Here is a 22,578-nt window from a genome sequence, read left to right as displayed (position 1 = left end):
GTCTGGGGATGGTATGGTCACACCTAGGAGCTTGAAGAAAGATTTCCAGTATCGTGAGCTGAACTGAGGTCCACGGTCAGATACAATATCTTCGGGCAGTCCATAGTATATGAAAACATAGTTGAACATGATCTCAGCGGTATCCATTGCCGTAGGAAGTCCTCGCAGGGGAATTAATCGACAGGACTTAAAGAACCGATCCACTACCACCATGATACAGGTGCATCCGTTGGAGGCTGGAAGATATGTGATGAAATCCACTCCTAGGTGTGACCAGGGGCAGTTGGGAACGGGCAGAGGTTGTAGTTTCCCGGAGGGAAGATGACGAGGGCTCTTCAAGATGGCACATTTCCTGCACCCTTGCACGTACCTCCTGACGTCAGCTGCCATGTTGGGCCACCAGAAGCGTTGTTTCAACAACGAGAGGGTTTCATTGACCCCTGGGTGGCCAGTGCCTAGTGATGTGTGTGATGCGTGAATGGTCCGGGTGATGTACTGCAAACCTTGGGGGAAACCAGGCGGGGTGTTGGTAGAGGCATTGGACTCGGGGAGTGTCTCTTCGGACCAGGCGATGGGGCTGACAAATAATTTCTCGGGGAGTATGGGCTCTGGGTCGTCGGTACTTTCATCAGGACCATGAATACGGGAAAGAGCATCAGCCTTTACGTTCTTCGATCCAGGGCGGTAGGAGATGGTGAAGTTAAACCTGGTGAAGAAAAGAGCCCATCTTGCTTGGCAGGGATTCAACCTCTTGGCGTCCCGTAGGTACTCCAGGTTCTTATGGTCTGTCAGAACCACAAACGGATGTTGGGCTCCTTCGAGCCAATGCCTCCACTCCTCCAGAGCGAGCTTGATGGCGAGAAGCTCCCTGTTGCCGATGTCGTAATTGACCTCCGCCGGTTTGAGTTTGCAGGAGAAGGCGGCACATGGATGGAGTCTACTGGGATTCCCCTGCAGCTGGGAAAGGACCGCTCCCACTCGTGTGGTAGAGGTGTCTACCTCGACGACGAAGGGGGTATCAGGATCAGGATGAACCAGGAGGGGAGCGGAGGTGAACGCTTTCTTGAGTGTGTCGAAGGCTTGAGTGGTGGCTGGAGTCCAGGACAGAGACTTGGGCTTACTGCGTAATAGATCCGTGAGGGGGGTGGTGATGATACTGTAACCTTGGATGAACCTTCGGTAGAAATTAGCGAAACCCAGGAATCTTTGCAGTTCTTTCACGGAGGTGGGAATGGGCCCGTCCTTGATAGCGGAGATCTTCCTCTCGTCCATGCGGACGCCACTGCGATCAATGTTATAACCCAGGAATTGCACTGAGGGCTGATGGAAGGTGCATTTCTCGGCTTTAAGGAATAGACGAAAAGCCCTCAGGCATTGCAGGACCTCCGCAACGTGGCAGCGATGTTCGGCCAAGCTCCGGGAGTAGATCAGGATGTCGTCAATGTAAACCAGAACTGACTTGTGCAGGAACTCATGCATGAAATCCTGAAATACGGAGGGAGCGTTGACGAGTCCACACAGCATCACGAGATATTCGTAGGTGACTGGTAGGGGTCACAAAAGCTGTCTTCCATTCGTCCCCCTCACGTATTCGGATGAGGTTATATGCGCTACGGAGGTCCAGCTTGGTGAACACAGTGGCTCCGCGGAGATGTTCCAGCGCTGATGGGATGAGAGGAAGCGGGTATCTGAATTTAACGGTGATTTTGTTTAAAGCTCTGTAGTCGATGCAGGGCCGCAAGCCTCCGCCCTTCTTCGCCACGAAGAAAAAGCTGGAAGCAGCAGGGGAAGTAGACGGACGTATGTACAGAGACAGAGCTTCGGAGATGTATTCCCCCATGGCCTTCTCCTCCGGGATGGAAAGGGAGTAGATTTTCCCTCTGGGCACTGGCTCACCGGGAATGAGGTCTATGGCGCAGTCCCGTGACCGATGAGGAGGCAGCATGGAGGCTTTCTTCGGACAGAAGACATCGCTGAAGTGGGAGTAACATGCAGGGATGTCTGTTGAGCGGCTTTCGAGTGGGCTTTCCACAGACGTTCCACAGACGTAGCACAGACTTGGGCTTCTTCGGAATGTGGGAGACTAGAAACAGGAAACTCGGGAAAACAGTCATTAAAGCATTGGTTACCCCACTTCAGGATCTCTTCTGTCCTCCAGGAGATGATGGGGTTATGCTGCTCTAGCCAGGGGCGCCCTAAGATCACATCAGCCATCAAGTCCTCCAGAACCAGCAGGTGGATCTCTTCTGTATGAAGAATGCCAACTTGAAGTTGAAGAGGGCCAACAAAGCAACGTACTTGACGTAGGGGTCTTTCTGTTACCGAGTGGATTTGGTAGATTTTCGGCGTGGCTGTTGTCTCGAGTTGAAGCTGGCGGCAGAGGGCTCCGGAGATGAAATTTCCGGCTGACCCAGAGTCGAGGAGAGCATTAACTGGAAGACAGAAATCGGCAGCAGTAAAGTTGACAACAATGGTGAGCGGTTTCATCTTATTCAACGAAGGCATGATAACACTCACCATGGGTCACACAGGGCGAGTGGGGCATTCAGCAATGTAATGCCCAGCGCAGCCACAGTATAGGCAGAGATTCTGGGTCAGCCTCCTCTGCCGCTCAGCAGAATAGAGACGTGAGTTTTCTATTTGCATGGGTTCGTTGGCTGGTTCTGGGAGGCTGACGGATTCTGGCTGGTGGAGGATGGATGGGAAAAATGACTGGCCCTGGTGCTCTTCGAGACATGACTGCATACGAGTGGCGAACCTGATGGAGAGTTGGATGAATCATTTGAGCCCGATGGAATCCTCATATGCAGCGAGATGCAACCGCACACGGGGGTCCAGACCTTGACGGTAGGTGGCGATGAGGGCTTGTTCGTTCCAAACACTTGATGCAGCTAGGGTTCTGAACTGGAGAGCATAATCAGTCACAGACATTGAACCTTGTTTGAGTTTGCATAATCTCTCACAGATTGATGAATCCCAGGCTGGTTTCCCAAAAAAATTTTCTGTGACCAGAGTGTTTCTGCCCAGCGAAGAGCCTTTCCGTTGAGTTGAGAGATTATGAACGCCACTTTGGAACTGTCGGTGGGATACAGGTGTGGTTGCATATCCAGGACCAGTAAACACTGTAGCAGGAACCCGTTGCAGTTCTCCGCTGAGCCAGAGAAGGGTGCCGGTTTGGCCATGGGACTGGCGACCGCGGGTGGCGAAGGAGATGCAGCGGGGAATGCGGAAGTGGCCGCTAGTGGTGTTGTTGTGGGAGTGCTGGTGAGCATGCGACGAAGTGCATCCACCAGATATTGAAAGGGGTTGGGAGCGCTCATCTGGGTTATTCAGACGGTACGGTCCGGTCCGGTCTTCTGTTACAGACAGAAGGGGACGGAGACACAGGCAAAATACAAATAGTGTTTATTGAACAACCAGAGATGGCAAGCAGAGTGCAGGTAAGTGATGGCAGGTATAATTCATGGCAGGGGTGATCGTGGAACTGGTACTTGTCTTGTTTTCCCAGGGATCGTGGATGGCAGGCAGATGAGGAGCAGACCAGACACAGAGACACTCACGGGAGACGAGGAGAACACTAGGAGATGTGGAGAACGCTGGAGACAGGTAGGTAATCGTTGGAGGAGTCCTAGAGGTAAGCATAACAGGTAGGTATGCGTTAACGAGACCAGACAGTGACTGTGTGTGCTGCTGTGTCTTTTGTAGTGCCTGTGATGATGGTGCTGATGCGTGACAGGTGTGGATGATTAGTACTCTGGTGAGGGAGTGCATTGTGATTGGGTGACTGTGGAGCCTGACGTGTCTGTGACAGAAATGTTCAAGGAATCTGAATAAATTTTAGTTTGACTGTAGTTACTTTACTATTCTATTATAATAATTCCCATAATAATTCACAGAGAAAAGAAATAAAAGGACCAGAAATCAATGTATCACATTTGATTATATTTTAAATAGATGTGTTTCTTCTTATTTTTGTTATCAGTTAATGCTCTAATGTACATTGGGTTGTTATTTAAAGCTGTGCAATTACTGTCCACTGTACTAGCGTCATTAAACAAACTGCAAAAATAGGGCATATTGTTTTACCAAACACGCGAACACGTCTTTCACAGGTCACTCAAACAGCTGTAAAAATGTATTTCAGCAAGTGAAACTGTGAGCAACAGTAGAGTGTTTGAGATTTATATCAACACATAAACTACCACATGGTGTCAGAAAAACATCTATGTCTATGTTATTTCTTGACTCCACCTATGCTACTGTAGGTCAGGACTCAATAAAGATCGCAAGTGAAGGTCAGTGAGAACACTATGGCAGCTGGACAGCAGCCCCAGGGAAGGACATTATTAAGCACAGCTGATCTTAATATAGTATGACAATCACAATGACATATTAATGAAGTTTCTTTCCCCAGAGAGGGGCTGACTGACAGGATATTGGCTACTGGACCAACCGGAAACATTTCCTACAATGGCAGAATGACCCACCAGTGAACGTCTGCTACAGCACACATTACACTTACACAAACACACTTTTGCAAAAAACCTCAAGGCCCCAAAAAAAAGAGAAAAATCTGTGGACTGATTCTGTGCTGATTTCAGAGAAAACTTTTTAACCATGGAAAATAGATCTGGTTGTACCACACTCTGAAGTGTGCTAAAAACAAACAGTTTAGCCTAAATGTTTATGGGTGACGCGTAGAACGTGGAGCTTTCTACAGAGTTCTGAGGGCATAGATTCCTGTGTGCCTGAATATCCCTGCTTTTGTGCTGTTTCTCTTCACTAGAAGAACAAACACTGTGAAGTGTTTTCATCAAATATTAAATCACATAAATTGCAGAACAAAAATTCACATTCACCTTTGCATTCAGTATGAACGAGTTCCAGAATTAAAGATGCTATTGAAAAAAAAAATCCAATTTAGAGGTAGGGACGTGATTGAAACGATTTAGCACCTCAGGGTACACAGTAGAAGCATTGACCTGATCTCTGCTCAGCACAGCATTTTCAGACAGCTACATTCATCCTCAACATAATTTCACTTGCTTTGTTTTCTTTAGGGTGCAATCTGCTCTACATAATAAATACTCAGCTCTTTCTGAAATCAACATAACACCGTAATGAGATTAAATGCAGGAAATATTCCAATTACCCTAAAAATGCCTGTGTCACATCTTCACACCAATGCTAAAAAATATTTTAGACTGCATAAAGGAACTTAAAAGGATAGTTCACCCAAAAATGAAAAATGTCCTAAAACACGAAACGACTGGTTTGTGCGAGAAACTGAACAGTAATTATATCATTTTTTACCTCTAAAACACCACTATGTCCAACTGCGTTCAGCATTCGGTTAGTGAGATCTGATCACGCTCTGACAACGGAAGTAATGTCTAGCAGTCATTGAAGTATAAGCGCAAGACATCACTGCCGTTGTCAGAGCGTTTCGTGTCTTAGGACATCAATGTGTCGTCACGAGCCGCAGGGTTTAATTTGGATTTGTCTATGCAAGTTTTTTCAACTCTTATTGATCGAGTTCCCATTCACTCCCATTATTTGACTGACAGACGGCAACGGTTGCAGTTAAAAAAAATCATCATTTGTGTTCTACTGAAGAAACAAAGTCACCTACATCTTGGATGCGCTGGGGGTAAGCAGATAAACATCAATTTTTCATTTTTGGGTGAACTATCCCTTTAATACATCATTACTTAATACATCACTCTCATATTTCATTGTTTCTTTACTGCAGTCACTTAGCAATCTTTTAAACTCCGTTTTCTCATGCCAGAAGAGATTTACTGACTGCAGTCTCACCACAGCATGATAAAGAGGATCTTGAAACATGTCACACACATCAAAAAATCATGATACTGTATTATTTCATTTTGATTATTTTATAATGCTTTTTGTTCAGAACTCAGAATAGAGTAGTCTACAGCATTAATTTTCCGGTAACACTTTACAATGTTTATTTGTTAATATTAGTTAATGTATTAACTAACATAAACTAACCATGAGCAATACATTTGTTACTGTACTTGTTAATCTTTGTTAACGTTAGTTAATAAAAATACAGCAGTTAATTTTTTGTTCATGTTAGTTCACTAGTGCATTAACTAATGTTAACAAATACAACTCTTGATTTTAAAGTATTAGTCCACTTTTAAATAAACTTTTCCTGATAATTTACTCACCCCCCATGTCATCCAAGATGTTCATGTCTTTCTTTTGTCAGTCGAAAAGAAATTAAGGTTTTTGAGGAAAACATTCCAGGATTTTTCTCCATATAGTGGATTTCAACGGCTACCAACAGGTTGAAGGTCCAAATTGCAGTTTCAGTGCAGCTTCAAAGGGCTTTAAACGATACTAAACGAGGAATAAGGGTCTTATCTAGCATCTAGCAAATCATTTTTTGAAAAAAATACAACTGTTTATGCTTTATAAACACAAAATATCGCCTTGAACGTACTTCCCGTTTCCGCATTCTTCAAAACGTTTACGCTGAATGTCCTATGCCTTCCCTATTCTACTTAAGGAAAAAAACAAAACTGCCGCCGCTTTTGTTCCTAATGATTTAGAATCATTTGATAATTGTCGCTGTCAAACCCTCTATACTCCTATTGTAAAAGTGGAGGTAATTCGGACAATGGAAAAATAATCAGCATGGCTCTAACACACATTCAGCTGAACCCAGGCTGAAACACATGTAGGTAAATGAAAACATCACCCTTGAAAAGTGGTAATATGTTTTCTCATGTCCACTATGCTTTGTTGCAGTGATGCTTGCTGCTTTATAAAATATGTATCGCTGCTGCTGCTGTATGCTTGTATCTTATTCCTACATTGAATGTAAGACTGTAAACACCCTTCTAAGACAAATAAGGCATAGATGATGTCTTGTAGATCAAAGGAAAAGGTTCATGTTAAGACATGAATGCACAGCCCAGTTCCAGAATCTGGAAATTTCCAAAACTTTTAGTGAGGGTGCTTTAATACAGATGCTGTGTAAGCAACGTCTCCACCATAAGAATAGCAATGTACTGTGAAACATTTAGATTTACGTGACATTAATGAATGATATTGAATAAAACTCAAAATATTTTTGAATCAATATTTCTATACATCTATTGTCTGAGTTACATGCTAATGCGTTACTATGGTATATTATATTTTTGTCCCGTGCAATGGTTATGTCAATCAATGCAATTTGACAGTGAATTCCAAATCGCTTCCTAAACTCTGCAGTGTGCAACCGACTGTCGGTCCTCACAGCAGCATAAACACTTATTAATGAAAACATATGAAACCACGTGAAACCGCTCACTCATCTTAGTAGTGAACCCAGAAAGTGCCACTACATCATTGAGCTGCCCACACTGGAACGAGTCTGCTATTAACACTCGTGTTGTTAAACGAATACCTCTGCGTTTTAAGCAGAGTGATTTCTGACTAGATAAAACTAAACTGCAATGTCTGCTGAGTTCTATTGTTGTTGATATTGGCTACATTGCAATCTGAATTTGTTAAGCTGGTTTCACACTTCGCGATTTTGGCCACGATTTGGATGTCTGAGACAAATTTTGAGAATCCTAAAAGATTCCTGTAATCCTAGGCTAAAATCTGTAGTCTTTGATCGCTAGTTTGACAGGTTCACCGACAGTCGATTAATAACCGTTGCAATCAAATTTTACCTCAGACGAAATTCTGCCAGTGTCAGAAGATTTGGAGCACAGTCATGCAGTATGACTTCTCCTACAACAAACTTCAAATTGTCTTCATTTTTCAAGACAAGCCGTGATCAAAATTAATGCTAGCGATGTCTTTGTTAGTCACCATTTCAGTCCCGTGTGTAATGCAGCTCACTGTCACCGAATGTGTGTGGGTTGATGATGTAAAACTCCAGACAAGTTTTCATGTGTGCGTCCATTATTAACGCATTCTGACTGTCGTACAGTCTGACATAAATGACGGCTGAGACCCCACAGTGTGACATGAGGATCATGTTCATACAGTCTGACAAGTGTATCGTAAAGGATTGTTAAAAAAAAAAAAAAATCGCACAGTGTGCACCCGGCTTTATCCATGCTGCTGCTGCACAAAATACTGTAGCTCCGTTAGAAATGTGAATACAAAAGCGAAGCCTGTTTTCCACTTAAAGAGTTCAGCAAGCTTGCCTCTGTATCCTTATACAACATTGCATATGCGCTAGCTGCTAATGTGCTTAGTATTTCACTCTAAGTATTAAAACAGGACTGTTGACGTGACAAAGAATCTAAAGCGCAGACTACACAAAAACACACAGTGATATAGCATAAAAACCTGTGTACTTATCTTAGATGTTGATTTTCAGATGATTTCTGAAGTGCACTGCACTGCTAAGGCAAATGCTACTCATGTATGAGCAGGTTGAGTTAAAGGACCTATTAGCCTGTCCATTAGAGTTTCATGTCATGATAGAAGTTTGTATAAATAAGCTACTGAGGCTTCTAAAGTCGTTTTTGTGAGAAAATGTGAGAATTTTTTTTTTTTTCAAATCTGAAAAAATGCCAAACTGGAAGTGACGTAACGGGAGGGAGTGCGGTCAATTTAAATAATAGGAAAACAATGGATCACAATGACAGTTCGGACACTGAGGAAAATGAGAATGTTTATTCATACTCACATGACTGACCACAGCCATACAATTAGCCTGCTATGTGGCCAAGAGAGCAAGGACAGGCCAGGATTAGATAGAACAATGGTCAGAGGAGACAAATTTAGTTGTGGTGTGAGGAGAACCGGTGGAGAACAGGGCAGGTGTCTTGGTGAGAGACAAGTGTTAGCTTATAGATACACATTAGACATGTAACGACATGTAACACTGTGCTCAGATTACAGTATTTTACAGATTAACTGATTATTGACTGATCTGGTAATTAGTAAATGTAAAAAAAAAACACAAAAAAAAACAAGACTTGTGGTGCACAGTTCATGTTTTTGTCAAGCTGCATGTCTCCCGCCAGCGGCCGAACCACAGACAGTATAGTGTTATTGTATATGTTTCATGTTATCCTTTATTCATTAATTCGGTGTTATGTGTTTATTCCGTGCCGATTTACTGAAAAGTGTGAGGATGTATATGATGTCATGAGTATGTAGTTGAGTGAACTTGAATGTACAGTGCTCAGCGTAAATGAGTACACCCCCTTTGAAAAGTAACATTTTAAACTATCTCAATGAACAAATGAAACAATTTAAAATGTTGACAAGACTAAGTTTAATATAACATCTGTTTTACTTATAACATGAAAGTAAGGTTAATAATATAAGACATTTTTCAGTTTTACTCAAATTAGGGTGATGCAAAAATGAGTACACCTCACAACAAAAACTACTACATCTAGTACTTTGTATGGCCTCCATGATTTTTAATGACAGCACAAATTCTTCTAGGCATGGAATGTACAAGTTGGTGACATTTTGCAACATCTATCTTTTTCCATTCTTCAAGAACGACCTCTTTTAGAGACTGGATGCTGGATGGAGAGTGATGCTCAACTTGCCTCTTCAGAATTCCCCATAGGTGTTCGATTGGGTTCAGATCAGGAGCCACTGAATCACTTTCACCCTGTTCTTCTTCAGAAATCCAACAGTGGCCTTAGATGTGTGTTTAGGATCATTGTCATGTTGGAAAAGTGCATGACAACCAAGGGCATGGAGTGATGGTAGCATCTTCTCTCACAGATGTACTGCTCTATACTGAAAATTCATGATGCCATCAATGAAATGCAGCTCCCGACACCAGCAGCACTCATGCAGCCCCACATAAGGACACTGCCACCACCATGTTTCACTGTAGGCACCATGCATTTTTCTTTGACGCCATACAGTTTTGAAGCCATCAGTTCCAAAAACATTTATCTTGGTCTCATCACTCCAGAGTATAGAGTCCCAGTAGTCTTCATCTTTGTCAGCATGGACCCTGGCAAACTCTAGGCAGGCTTTTTTGTGCCTGGGCTTTAGGAAAGGCTTCTTTCATGGACAGCACCCATGCATGCCATTCCTCTGCAGCGTACAGCGTATTGCATCATAGGAAATAGACACCCCAGTTTGGCTTTCTACTTCTTTAGATAACTGCAGTGAACTTGCATTCCGATTTTCTTCAACCCTTCTTATCAGAAGATGCTCCTGTCGAGGTGTTAACTTTCATGGACGACCTGGACGTCTCTGTGAGATGGTTGCAGTTCCATCTTTTTATAATTTTTGTACCACTTTTGCTACAGTATTCTGACTGATAAGTAAAGCTTTGCTGATCTTCTTGTAGCCTTCACCTTTCTGGTGTAAAGAAATTATTTTCTTTCTCAGGTATTGTGACATTTCTCTTCCATGGGAAGGGGTTTCAACACCCTTTTATAAGTCAACTGTCTGCTAGACACCTGTGTAATGAATAATTAGACTCACCTGTGGTTGAATTCTTGTTAAATTAGACATTTGTAGTCTAAAATTTAGCTTTGCTTCAGAGACTTTCAGTGGGGTGTATTCATTTTTGCATCACCCTAATTTGAGTAAAACTGAAAATGTTGTTCCCTAAGTTATATTATTAACCTTACTTTCATATTATTAGTTAAACAGATGTTATATAAAACTTAGTCTTGTCAACATTTTGGAAATTGTTTTTATGTTCAAGGCAATCCAGAATTGATTATTGGTTGATTTCTAAAACATTAAGTAATAATAATAATATCTCTATTAATATTCTCAATAGTCTTTTGTCTGACCATAAAGCCATCTGTATTTTAGTTAATCTATCCCAAAATGTAACAATCAATACTCCTAAAGCCTTACTTTGGAAATTAAATAGTTCCATCCTTAAATATGAAAAGGTTAAATCACAAAAGCTTATGGAAGCAATTGGGAGCTTTTAAAAATATGAATTAGGTAAATTCTTAAGAAAATTTGGAAGTAGTATAGCAAAACGAAATTCTTATAATTTTATCTTCTAATTATTATTATTAGAAGATGAAATTATTTGACAACTATCCACTTTTTCATTTAAGGAACCATTGACCGATAATCAAAAGCTTGAACACTCTAAACTACAAAACAAATTAGATGACCTATATAGATCTAAAGCTAAGGGAGCCTATGTTAAATCCAGGAAAAATGGCTGGAAGAAGGAGAGCAAAAAAATGTTCTGGTTGGAAAAATCCAATGCTATGAATTATTCCACTGATTGTCTTCGTACAAATGATAGAGCTCTTGATAATCCTAAGGAAATAGCATATTTTTGCTCCAAATTTCATAATAACTTGTATACCTCAAGATACTGTGAGAATTCAGCCAACTCTTTAAAAAAAAAAAAAAATCTATTATTCCTAATAAAATGATTACAATAGAAGATAAAAAAGCTTGTGATGGCAATATATCCCAATCAGAAATTCCAATATATCCCAATCAGAAATTAAAAAATAATAAAAGTCCAGGCTGTGATGGTTTAACCTCTGAACTATATAAGATGTTTGCCGAAGACGTAACCCCTTTCTTACTAAGTGTTTCAGGAAAGTTTTGAATTAGAAGCACTTCCACCTTCTATAACACAAGGAGTTATCACCTTAATACCCAAACCCAATAAAGAAAAGAATGTCTAGAAAATTGGAGACCAATTACTCTCTTATAATATATGATCATAAAATTTTGGCTTTAATTGTAACAAAAAAAATTCAAGATGTCCTTAACACTATTACTGATGAATCACAATCAGGTTTTATGGAAAAACATCACATTACGAATAATTTCAAGCATAATTTCATCTTTCAAGCTCTTATCAAATTTGAGTTTGGTGTTCCATTTTGTAGAACCATTATTTAACGAAGCGACGGGACTCAGGCAGAGATCCATTTGCAAGCTTTATTTAAAGTAAGCGTGGTCGTACAGGCAGGGTCAAAGCAGGGGCAAACAGGAACAGCAAGGGCTAGCCAGAATCGTGGTCAGGATACAGGCAGTAGATTAGGGCAGGCAGATATCGTTCACAGTCCAGATAACAATAAACAGTCCAAAGGCAGAAGGCAGAGAATCATAAACCGGAAACAGGCAGGATCAATAACAGACTGGCAGACAGAATACAAACGCTCAGAATTGCTACACTGGGTAAACAAGACCTCGCAATGAGGTAGTGTGAGAGTGAGTCTTAAATAGTCCAGAGAAGTGCGAAGCTGTATGTGGCAACAGGTGATTGGTGTGGAGTGTGCATGTGACTGGCAGGGAGGATTATGGGAAATGGAGTCTGGAATGAACAGGAATGTGACACATTAGAACATTATATAAAAATAATAATAGTGCTATTAAATTAAAATTCAGAACCTCTCCAAGATTTGCTTTGTCACATGGAGTAAGACAAGGCTGTCCTATATCTCCATATTTATTTCTACTTGCCTCTCAATTTTTTGCTTTGCAGATTCCCAGTAGTTAATTGTAATACCATGTAAATTACAATAGACAAATTATTATTAGCCAGCTAACACCACTTTGTTCTTGAATGACACCTCTCAAATCCCTTTATCATTAAAACTGATTGATTCCTTCTCTAGGGCTTCTGGTCTCTATTTAAATATCAACAAGTGTGAGTTAATGTCTGTTAAAAGCTGTAATGTTCCCCCCAATATGTTACATTCCTGTGAAAGATCAAGTTACTTATTTAGGAATCATATTTAATAAAGATCAAAAAACATGATGTAAACTAAACTAGTAAAGTAAACTAGTTATTTTCTGTTACCCTGGCAACACATCTTTATTTGTGTATTTTTCTTTCTTTCTTTCTTTCTTTCTTTTCTTTTTGTTTTAGTTTCTGTCTGTCTATCTGTTTCTGTCTGTCTGTGTATTCACAGGAGGTGAGGTGAACTAATCTTTCAGGGAAACAGACATGATAAATGTGAGGTGAAAAAAAAGAAAGAGAACAACTCAAATCGGGAAGAGAGATGAACTAACACACTACATAGCCTGAAGACCCTTAATTAATAATTTCTTACTCATAATTTGGCATTAACACTCTGAGGTCTGAGGGTATCGCCAGCGATACCACCGCGTTTTTTTTCTTACCAGTGTGAAAGAGACTCAAAATACTCCGTTAATGTTGCACATACAATTAAGAGTTATATACCATTTTAATCTGTGGAATATCTTCTTTTATTTGTGTACACTCAGAGTAAAAACAAAATGTTGGGCTTTTTGTAAAATAAAGAAAACTAACATGATGCATGATCTCTCGTCTCCCTCTGAAGGAAGTCCAATCTGATAGTTCTCAGAAAATGAACTGTAACTTAGTGAATACTAATCACAAAAAAATTTGACTTGTGTCTAAAAAAACGTTGAAATGTCAGGTTTTAAATCGTGTAAGTCAAATCGAAAACAAACATTCTGTGTTTATGTAATCTGTATGAAAATAGAGCTATGTCAGAAATCCATGATTCAGCTCATTATCCGCTAATGCGGCCACGCCCACGGAGGGAGCGCTATTCAGACGCAAATTCTGAGTCAATACATGCATTCATCGTCTCAATCGTGTATTTATTTTCTTGAAAAGTGTTTTGAATAGCCATAGTTAGCGATCTCTGTCCTCTGTTAGTTCGGTTAGTTCCTGGATTGCCTATTCTTCTTTAGTGCTCAGGCATTTGTGGACTAAAGGTGTACAGAGCGCCCTCCGGCTGCAAGTATGAATTGTTGAGTATAAATAAATGTATAAAGTATAAAGTATGAAATAAATATTACTCTTCTATATAGAAAATTGACAAACATATGAGAATCCATCAATATTTCTCCAAATGTGCATGCTTTTAAGCTAAAAGCCTATATGAAATGCCATAGAGGTAACATAATTGTTCAGACACTTTGCATCACAGAAATACATTATATTTTAAAGAATATAATAGAATACCATTATTTTAAATTGTAATAATATTTCACAGTATTGCTGTTTTTTCTGTATGTTTGATTTACACCATGATGAGATTTGAATCATGATCACAGAGGGTTTTTTCACAGCCTACCTGACTGAAAGGCCTCATTATTATGCAAGTCATTGCAGGTCATTATTATGTGATTCTTTTGTCTTCTCAGGTGAGAATCTTCCATTATACATGAGGATTCACGCCTCCACGCATACTGTGTTTCTTGACCAAAGATGTTTTAGAAAATTTAAATCTCTCTATTGTTTTATATGAACAATCTTGTGAACAAAGATTTAATATATATTTTTTGGCTTTATTTCAATGACTTAAGTTTTTTGTTTTTTCAATAACCACGCATAAACGTTATTCCTTCAAAAACACAAACATGTACATACATGTTCCTCACATATTATTGTAGCCTAGTTTATGCTGAATACAGTGTAATGACACTTTTTCCATTAATATGTTTATGAACAACTGAAAAAAGCACAAATGTCAGGGCATGTCAAAACTTCTCCAGGGTCCCAAAAATCCTCAGACCCCTGAGGGTTAATGGCTGTATTAGCCTATAGTTTACTTTTTATTACAAATGTGATAAACGTTTGTGTAAGTACACTGTAAATGATTTCTGTTGTTTTCACAGTAATATGTGTTCTCAACAGTTCCCTACTGTAGAATCTGAGTGCAGTATCTTACTGTACATTTTGTCTTTTTTACATTACTGTATTCTTAGTTTCAAACTGTATAAGCTGTGTACAGTATGTTACTGTAGATTTTCCAATGCATTCTGGGAAAATATTAGCCTACTGTAAATCTAAATACAGTATTAAATGACCGCAGAAAACAACCACACACCGCCTCATACGCAACGGCTCTGTGACAGACTCAAGAGGATAAAGCCCGCAAGATTATGGTAGGTTAAATTCTATTTTATTCTAATGTTATTTGCAAGATATAAGGCTATGTTTTAGTTAATACATTTCCATAAAATCTGAGCAAGTGTTCATTTTCTGGTCTTTTCCTCCCGTAGCATCGTGAAGATGAAAGTCATAGGAGAACATTAAATTAGTAGGTCATATTATTTGTTTTAAACAAATGTTATTTGTAATTTATAAATACGTTTGAGTTAATAGATATCTGTAAAAACATCGGAGCAGGCGCTCATTTCCCATTTAAGCTGCGCTAACTAGCATTTTCCTCCCGCAGCAGCGGGAGACAGGTGGGAAGAGTCATTGTGAAGACGAAAAGCCTACTACGTGAAATTGGTAGGTCAGCTTTAAAACACATGTAATCATCCTTTTTTGTTTTGTACCAATGTTATTTGAAACTGCGGTGGTAGTATGTGTTGGGGAATTTAACATGTATCATTTCAATTATATTTCTGCTGAAATAAACTAAATGACTTGAAAAAAAGATTCCTTCATTTTGCTGAACGAGATTCAAAAATCCGAGTCAGTAAAATGATCCGAACTTCCCGCTACTACTCTGCACTGAGTCAATGCAGAGCCCAGCAAACAACTCCCTCTCGTGACGTAAAATGATGCGATGTTGAGAAAAAAAAAAAAATTAAATTTCAGCGAAGAAAGGACTCTCGCACCTGGGTCACCGCCACCCGTTGGCCTTAGGAAAACAGTGAACAGTGGGCAACATGCAAGCGAGTAAACACAAGGGAAATATGGCATTTCAAAGTGCCACACTTCCTGCTGCCAACAGGTGCCGCTTTGACTGTAACCGAATATTGCCATGTAGATGTCTTCAGGCCAGGACTGTTATCAAACGTGAAATCTGGAGCTAATCGGACATTGTATGTCTGAGTTACAACAACTTCCTGTTTCGTGGCGTTAATCGCATACATTAGCACTTAGCCAAGTGTTGCATGATTTAACGTGTTTCTAGTATGTTTGGCACTTCGTGGCATATTGAAATGTGTTTCTGGGAGTGAATTACAAAGTAAAGCATGCCATTTCCTGTTGCCAGCAGGTGGCACTATGACTAACTAAATATTGGCATATAGAGGTCTTTAGGCCAGAACTCTTATCACACAAGTAAAGTTTGGGGCAGATCAGACATTGTATGCCTGAGTTACAACAGCTTCCTGTTTCATGGTGAAACATCAGACTTTGTCAGTCGCCACGGACACGCCCTTCAACGAAAACTCAAGATCTTTGCAATTTTACATCGCGAAGGCCTTAAGATTAGACTGACCATATATGACATGCTTCTGTTTAAATCTCTATGAGGAGTTAATCACAGTGTAAAACATGTCATTTCCTGTTACCCACAGGTGGCACTTTGACTGTAACTGAATGTTGGCATTTTGATGTCTTCCGGCCAGGACTCTAATAAATCATGTGAAGTTTGGGGCAGATCAGACATTGTATGCCTGAGTTACAACAACTTCCTGTTTCATGACGAAACATCGAACTTTGCCAGGCTGCCACGGACACGCCCTTCAGTGAAAACTCAAGATCTTCACAATTTAACATCGTAAAGTCCTTTAAATTTGACTGACCAAATATGATGTTGATCTGATTAAAGCTCTAGGAGGAGTTTGTTAAAGTACAACGTCTGGAAATCGCAAAAACTGCCAAAATTTTGCAGAGAAAATTCAAAATATCTTACTTCCTGTTGAGTTTACAGATTTTGCACCAGAAGCTTTTTTGTAGGTACTGGGCTGCTACATGTGTCTACCGAATTTCATAACTGTACGTGAAACATAGCACAAAGTTTTCACCACTTCTGACACGTGTGCAAAGTTTCATGAGTTTTCGAGCATGTTTAGGCCCTCAAAAATGTGATTCATTTAGGAGAAGAAGAAGAATTGGCCGAGCAATTACAATAGGGTTGTCACACCATCGGTGCTCGGGCCCTAAAAACGTTTTTACAAACAGTCAAAGAAACGGTCACTTTATCTACTAAATTTGTGCCCTTGTGTCCTGTAAATCCTGCATTAACTTTTCATATGGTATTTTCATAATAGGTTATATATTCAGTTTGAAATTTTTTTTAACCTGCAATTTGCTCTTTAAGCCTGAATCAGGCTTGAATTGGTTTGGAATTGATGCCATCCTTAATATTTACATCCGAGTAGAGCTCGCTGTTGAGGCACACAAGGTGGATAAGCTACAGCAGGTAAACTTATCAACAGTGGGGATGTCAATTTTTGGCTAAATGAAGATTCTTCATCACTAACAGAGAGACATAATATGAAAAAAATATTTTAAAGAGGTAATGTTATGTGTGATCTTGTTCATTGTCTTGTTTTGGTGGGTTTCAGTTCAGTTTCCTTTGTTTTCATCTGTTTCCATGGTTTTTCATTGTTTGATTACCAGTTGCACTTGTTCTCTACAAACCCGATTCCAAAAAAGTTGGGACACTGTACAAATTGTGAATAAAAACAGAATGCAATGATGTGGAAGTTTCAAATTTCAATATTTTATTCAGAATACAACATAGATGACATATCAAATGTTTAAACTGAGAAAATGTATCATTTTAAGGGAAAAATAAGTTGATTTTAAATTTCATGGCATCAACACATCTCAAAAAAGTTGCGACAAGGCCATGTTTACCACTGTGTGGCATCCCCTCTTCTTTTTATAACAGTCTGCAAATGTCTGGGGACTGAGGAGACAAGTTGCTTAAGTTTAGGAATAGGAATGTTGTCCCATTCTTGTCTAATACAGGCTTCTAGTTGCTCAACTGTCTTAGGTCTTCTTTGTCGCATCTTCCTCTTTATGATGCGCCAAATGTTTTCTATGGGCGAAAGATCTGGACTGCAGGCTGGCCATTTCAGTACCCGGATCCTTCTTCTACACAGTCATAATGTTGTAATTGATGCAGTATGTGGTCTGGCATTGTCATGTTGGAAAATGCAAGGTCTTCCCTGAAAGAGACGACGTCTGGATGGGAGCATATGTTGTTCTAGAACTTGGATATACCTTTCCACATTGATGGTGCCTTTCCAGATGTGTAAGCTGCCCATGCCACACGCACTCATGCAACCCCATACCATCAGAGATGCAGGCTTCTGAACTGAGCGCTGATAACAACTTGAGTTGTCCTTGTCCTCTTTAGTCCGGATGACATGGGGTCCCAGTTTTCCAAAAAGAACTTCAAATTTTGATTCGTCTGACCACGGAACTGTTTTCCACTTTGCCACAGTCCATTTTAAATGAGCCTTGGCCCAGAGAAAACACCTGCGCTTCTGTATCATGTTTAGATATGGCTTCTTTTTTGACCTATAGATTTTTAGCCGGCAACGGCGAATGGCACGGTGGATTGTGTATTCCTGAGCCCATGTTGTGATTTCCATTACAGTAGCATTCCTGTATGTGATGCAGTGCTGTCTAAAGGCCCGAAGATCACGGGCATCCAGTATGGTTTTCCGGCCTTGACCCTTACGCACAGAAATTGTTCCAGATTCTCTGAATCTTTGGATGATATTATGCACTGTAGATGATGATAACTTCAAACTCTTTGCAATTTTCTCTGAGAAACTCCTTTCTGATATTGCTCCACTATTTTTTGCCGCAGCATTGAGGGAATTGGTGATCCTCTGCCCATCTTAACTTCTGAGAGACACTGCCACTCTGAGAGGCTCTTTTTATACCCAATCATGTTGCCAATTGACCTAATAAGTTGCAAATTGGTCCTCCAGCTGTTCCTTATATGTACATTTAACTTTTCCGGCCTCTTATTGCTACCTGTCCCAACTTTTTTGGAATGTGTAGCTCTCATGAAATCCAAAATGAGCCAATATTTGGCATGACATTTCAAAATGTCTCACTTTCAACATTTCAAATGTTATCTATATTCTATTGTGAATAAAATATAAGTTTATGAGATTTGTAAATTATTGCAAAATTATTGCATTATTACGTCTATTATCCTTTTTATTCATAATTTGTGCAGTGTTCCAACTTTTTTGTAATCGGGTTTGTATTTCATTGATTGGTTTGCCCAGTGTATTTAAGCTCTGTGTTTCTGTTGTTTCTTTGTCCATTCTCATCACATTGCCGGTTGATAAGTTCACGTTTTGAGTCATTTTGTGTCTTATCCTTTGCACTGAGTAATGAGCAATGAGTCCAAATGAAAAAGAAAGAAAGCAAGAAAGAAAGAAAAAAAAACGTTCAATGTTGTTACATTATTGAACAAGAATACACATGACTCTGGGAAAATACCTAAATGCTATTACAGGAATTTCATTTAAGATGAAACAACTAAGCCTAGAATTACAGATGACAAATAGAGATGATAAATTCAAATAGACAGCAATGACTATCCAAAGCTGAATCACAACAGGTCATAAAAATGGCTGTTAACTTTTATTACTATATTTTTCTTAATGTTTGCTCTTTATTTGCTTTTCTTCTATGCTGTCTCGCAGTAGGCATTTTACAGAAACTTAACCCAGTGTAACAGACATATGCTAAGATCTATGGGCAGTCATGTGAGGAATTATGTGGAAACTGAGACAATTCCACCCACCAACTGCCTCCTGGACATTGACAGATTATTCTAGACACTCAGGAACAGAGTTCAACATGACAAGTTCACTGTGGGTGGTGTTGGGAAGTCTGATCATGGTGTGGTCACTTTCAGATATGGACTGGTCATAGGGGATTTAGGTCACTCTGACTGACGCAGCATATGTGAACTTAATGGGTCATAAAACCTATTTTAACACCAGTTAGTCCTCATTACAGTTGTGAAAAATGCTACAAAAGTTTCCGTTGTAAGCTGTGCAGTGGAGGGGGAAGAGGGGAGACAGATAGCACAACAGCAGCTTCTGATCCAGCTGCTTTTATTAAGTAAAAGCATCAAAGTGTCCTTTAAAAAAATGGAAGCTGCAATTCATCATTGCACACATTAAAATGAACAAATATATTATTTTGTAAGCTCACAGAACATTTCACAACTACACATTCTGTGATAATTTATCATTAGGGGCCAAGCACCGAAGGTGCGGAGGCACCTATTGTTTCCGTTAGTTTTCTTATTATTAGGGGCCAAGCACCGAAGGTGCGGAGGCACCTATTGTTTTCCGTTAGTTTTCTTATTATTAGGGGCCAAGCACCGAAGGTGCGGAGGCACCTATTGTTTCCGTTAGTTTTCTTATTATTAGGGGCCAAGCACCGAAGGTGCTTAGGCACCTATTGTTATTGTTAGTTTTCTTATTATTATTATTCTTCCGCTCTTGGAGTCTATGGCAGCCCATAGAACCGTATGGTAAAAAGTTGTGAAATTTGGCACACAGTTAGACGACAGTCTGAACTGTGTCCATAGCCAATTTGGAGTCTCTAACTCAATCCCTCTAGCGCCACCAGCTGTCCAAAGTTGCACTTATGTTTATGTTAATAACTTTTGAACCATAAGGGCTAGAAACAATTTTTCCCTCTGATTCCTTGGGTCAAGACGAATCGATTGCACTATATGACGTCATTTTCCGTCATGAAAATTTTACCGCCATTTTGAATTTTCCGAATAACCTACTTTTTCGAACTCCTCCTAGGGCGTTACTCCGATTTTCACAAAAATTGGACCAGATCATCTTCAGACCATGACTGCAAAAAGTTATCAAAAGCTTTTCGATAGATCCATCTGTTCTCGAATAGGGCACAAACGAATTCGACCGAAAGCTCGCAAAATCACACTTAAGGCTATATCTCCAAAATGATTTATCGTATTTTGACCAAACTTAATACATGTCATCACAAGCATGACTTAAGCCAACATGCAGTGTTTCAGTGCAGTGCCACCTACTGGTCCGGAGATACGAAAAATGGATATTTTGGCTAATAACTTCTGAATGGTTTGTCCAGAAATCATAAATGTGGTCACGTCAGATTCAGGGTATCATGCCGAGTCGAATGATAACCATTATTACCATATCAGCCATTTTGGCCGTCGGCCATTTTGAATTTTGTGCTAAAATGCTGTATTTTATGAACGCATCAGCGTATCGTCACAAAACTCGGTATGGGTCATCAGCATGATGCCCTGAACCAGCCTGAGAATTTTCGCACCAGCGCCACCTAGTGGTAAAATCAAATATTCAAATGCTTATCACTTTGACTGTGGTCGACTTGTTTTCAAAAGAGTCATGTCCTTAGACTCCCGAATCCCTGCTGAGTCCAACGATACCAAACATGTTAGGTTTCGAAATATGGTTTGTCCGCCATGTTGAATTTTGCGAAAAACCTACTTTTTCGAACTCGTCCTAGACGCTTCATTTGATTGTCATGAAAATCAAACCAGATCATCTTCAGTCCATTCTGGCAAAAAGTTATCAAAAGCTTTTCGGTAAATCAAGCCATTCTCAAATAACACGCAAATTAATTTAACGTAGAGCACCCAATTTGGACTCATGGCTGTATCTCTGCAATGCTTTATCATATTCAGACCAAAGTTCATACATATCATCCCAAGCAAGACCAGAGCCTACATGCTGAGTTTTGGCGCAGCGCCACCTACTGCTTTGGATATACAAAAAATGATTATTTTTGCTTGCAGCTTCAGATAGGTTTGTCCAAAAATCATAACTTTGGTCTTGTTAGATTAGGGGCATCATGCCGAGTCGAATGATAACCATTATTACCATATCAGCCATTTTGGTCGTCGGCCATTTTTAATTTTGTGCTAAAATGCTGTATTTTACGAACACATTAGCATATCATCACAAAACTCGATATGGGTCATCAGTACGATGCCCTGAACGAGCCTGAGAAGTTTCGCACCAGCGCCACCTAGTGGTAAAATCAAATATTCAAATGCTTATCACTATGAGTGTGGTCGACTTATTTTCAAAATAGTCATGATCTTAGACACCTGAATCCCTTCTGAGTCCAACGATACCAAACATGGTAGGTTTCGACATATAGTTTGTGCCTCATGTTGAATTTTGCGAAAAACCTGCTTTTTCGAACTCGTCCTAGACGCTTCATTTGATTGTCATGAAAATCAAATCAGATCATCTTCAGACCATTGTGGCAAAAAGTTATCAAAAGCTTTTTGATAAACTCAATCATTCTCAAATAACACGCAAATTAATTTAACGCAGAGCACCCAATTTGGACTCATGGCTGTATCTCTGCAATGCTTTATCATATTCAGACCAAACCTCATACATATCATCCCAAGCAAGACCAGAGCCTACATGCTGAGTTTTGTCATAACGCCACCTACTGGTCTGGAGATACAAAAAAGCCAAAATAGCCATTATTTTTGCTTATAGCTTCAGATAGGTTTGTCCAAAAATGATAAAGTTGGTCTTTTTCAATTCGGGGCATCATGCCAAGTCGAATGATATCCAATTTTCCCATGTCGGCTATTTTGGCCATCGGACATTTTAAATTTTGGTTTAAAATACTGTATTTTGTGAACGCATTAGTATATTGTTGCGAAACTCTGTATAGGTCATCAGCACAAGGCCCTGAAAGAATCTGAATAGTTCCAAACCAGCGCCACCTCCTGTATTTTTTCTGGTTGACTTATTTTTTCGGGAGTCATATCCTTAGTGAGTGTCATTGTCACCTCACTCTGACCAAACCACATTCATTTGGTCACAGCGCCACCTATTGGTCAAAAGTGATAAACCAGTAAATCTTTATTACTGACTGTATATATAATTTTCCAACTCTTTTGCTTTAAA

General features: G+C 39.8%; 1 protein-coding gene across 6 annotated transcripts in view; it reads right to left on the bottom strand.

Moving 5' to 3' along the window:
• zswim7 (zinc finger, SWIM-type containing 7) overlaps window positions 1-22,578 on the bottom strand; it is a 183,532-nt gene that overhangs the window by 112,284 nt on the left and 48,670 nt on the right. For 3 of the 6 annotated variants that reach the window (XM_048190058.1, XM_048190059.1, XM_048190056.1), the window contains one exon: window positions 1,951-3,628. The exons of the other annotated variants lie outside the window; for them this stretch is intronic. In XM_048190058.1, the coding sequence (XP_048046015.1) occupies window positions 3,406-3,628 (223 nt within the window). In that variant the 3' untranslated portion in view covers window positions 1,951-3,405. Of the gene's footprint in view, window positions 1-1,950; window positions 3,629-22,578 lie in introns of those variants that run through there. 6 annotated transcript variants of the gene reach the window in all.

The sequence above is a fragment of the Megalobrama amblycephala genome, linkage group LG4 (genome assembly GCF_018812025.1).
Source record: "Megalobrama amblycephala isolate DHTTF-2021 linkage group LG4, ASM1881202v1, whole genome shotgun sequence".
NCBI classification, from domain to species: Eukaryota; Metazoa; Chordata; class Actinopteri; order Cypriniformes; family Xenocyprididae; genus Megalobrama; species Megalobrama amblycephala.
Note: the sequence above shows the minus strand (reverse complement) of the source record. Positions and strands in the feature narration are given on the sequence as shown.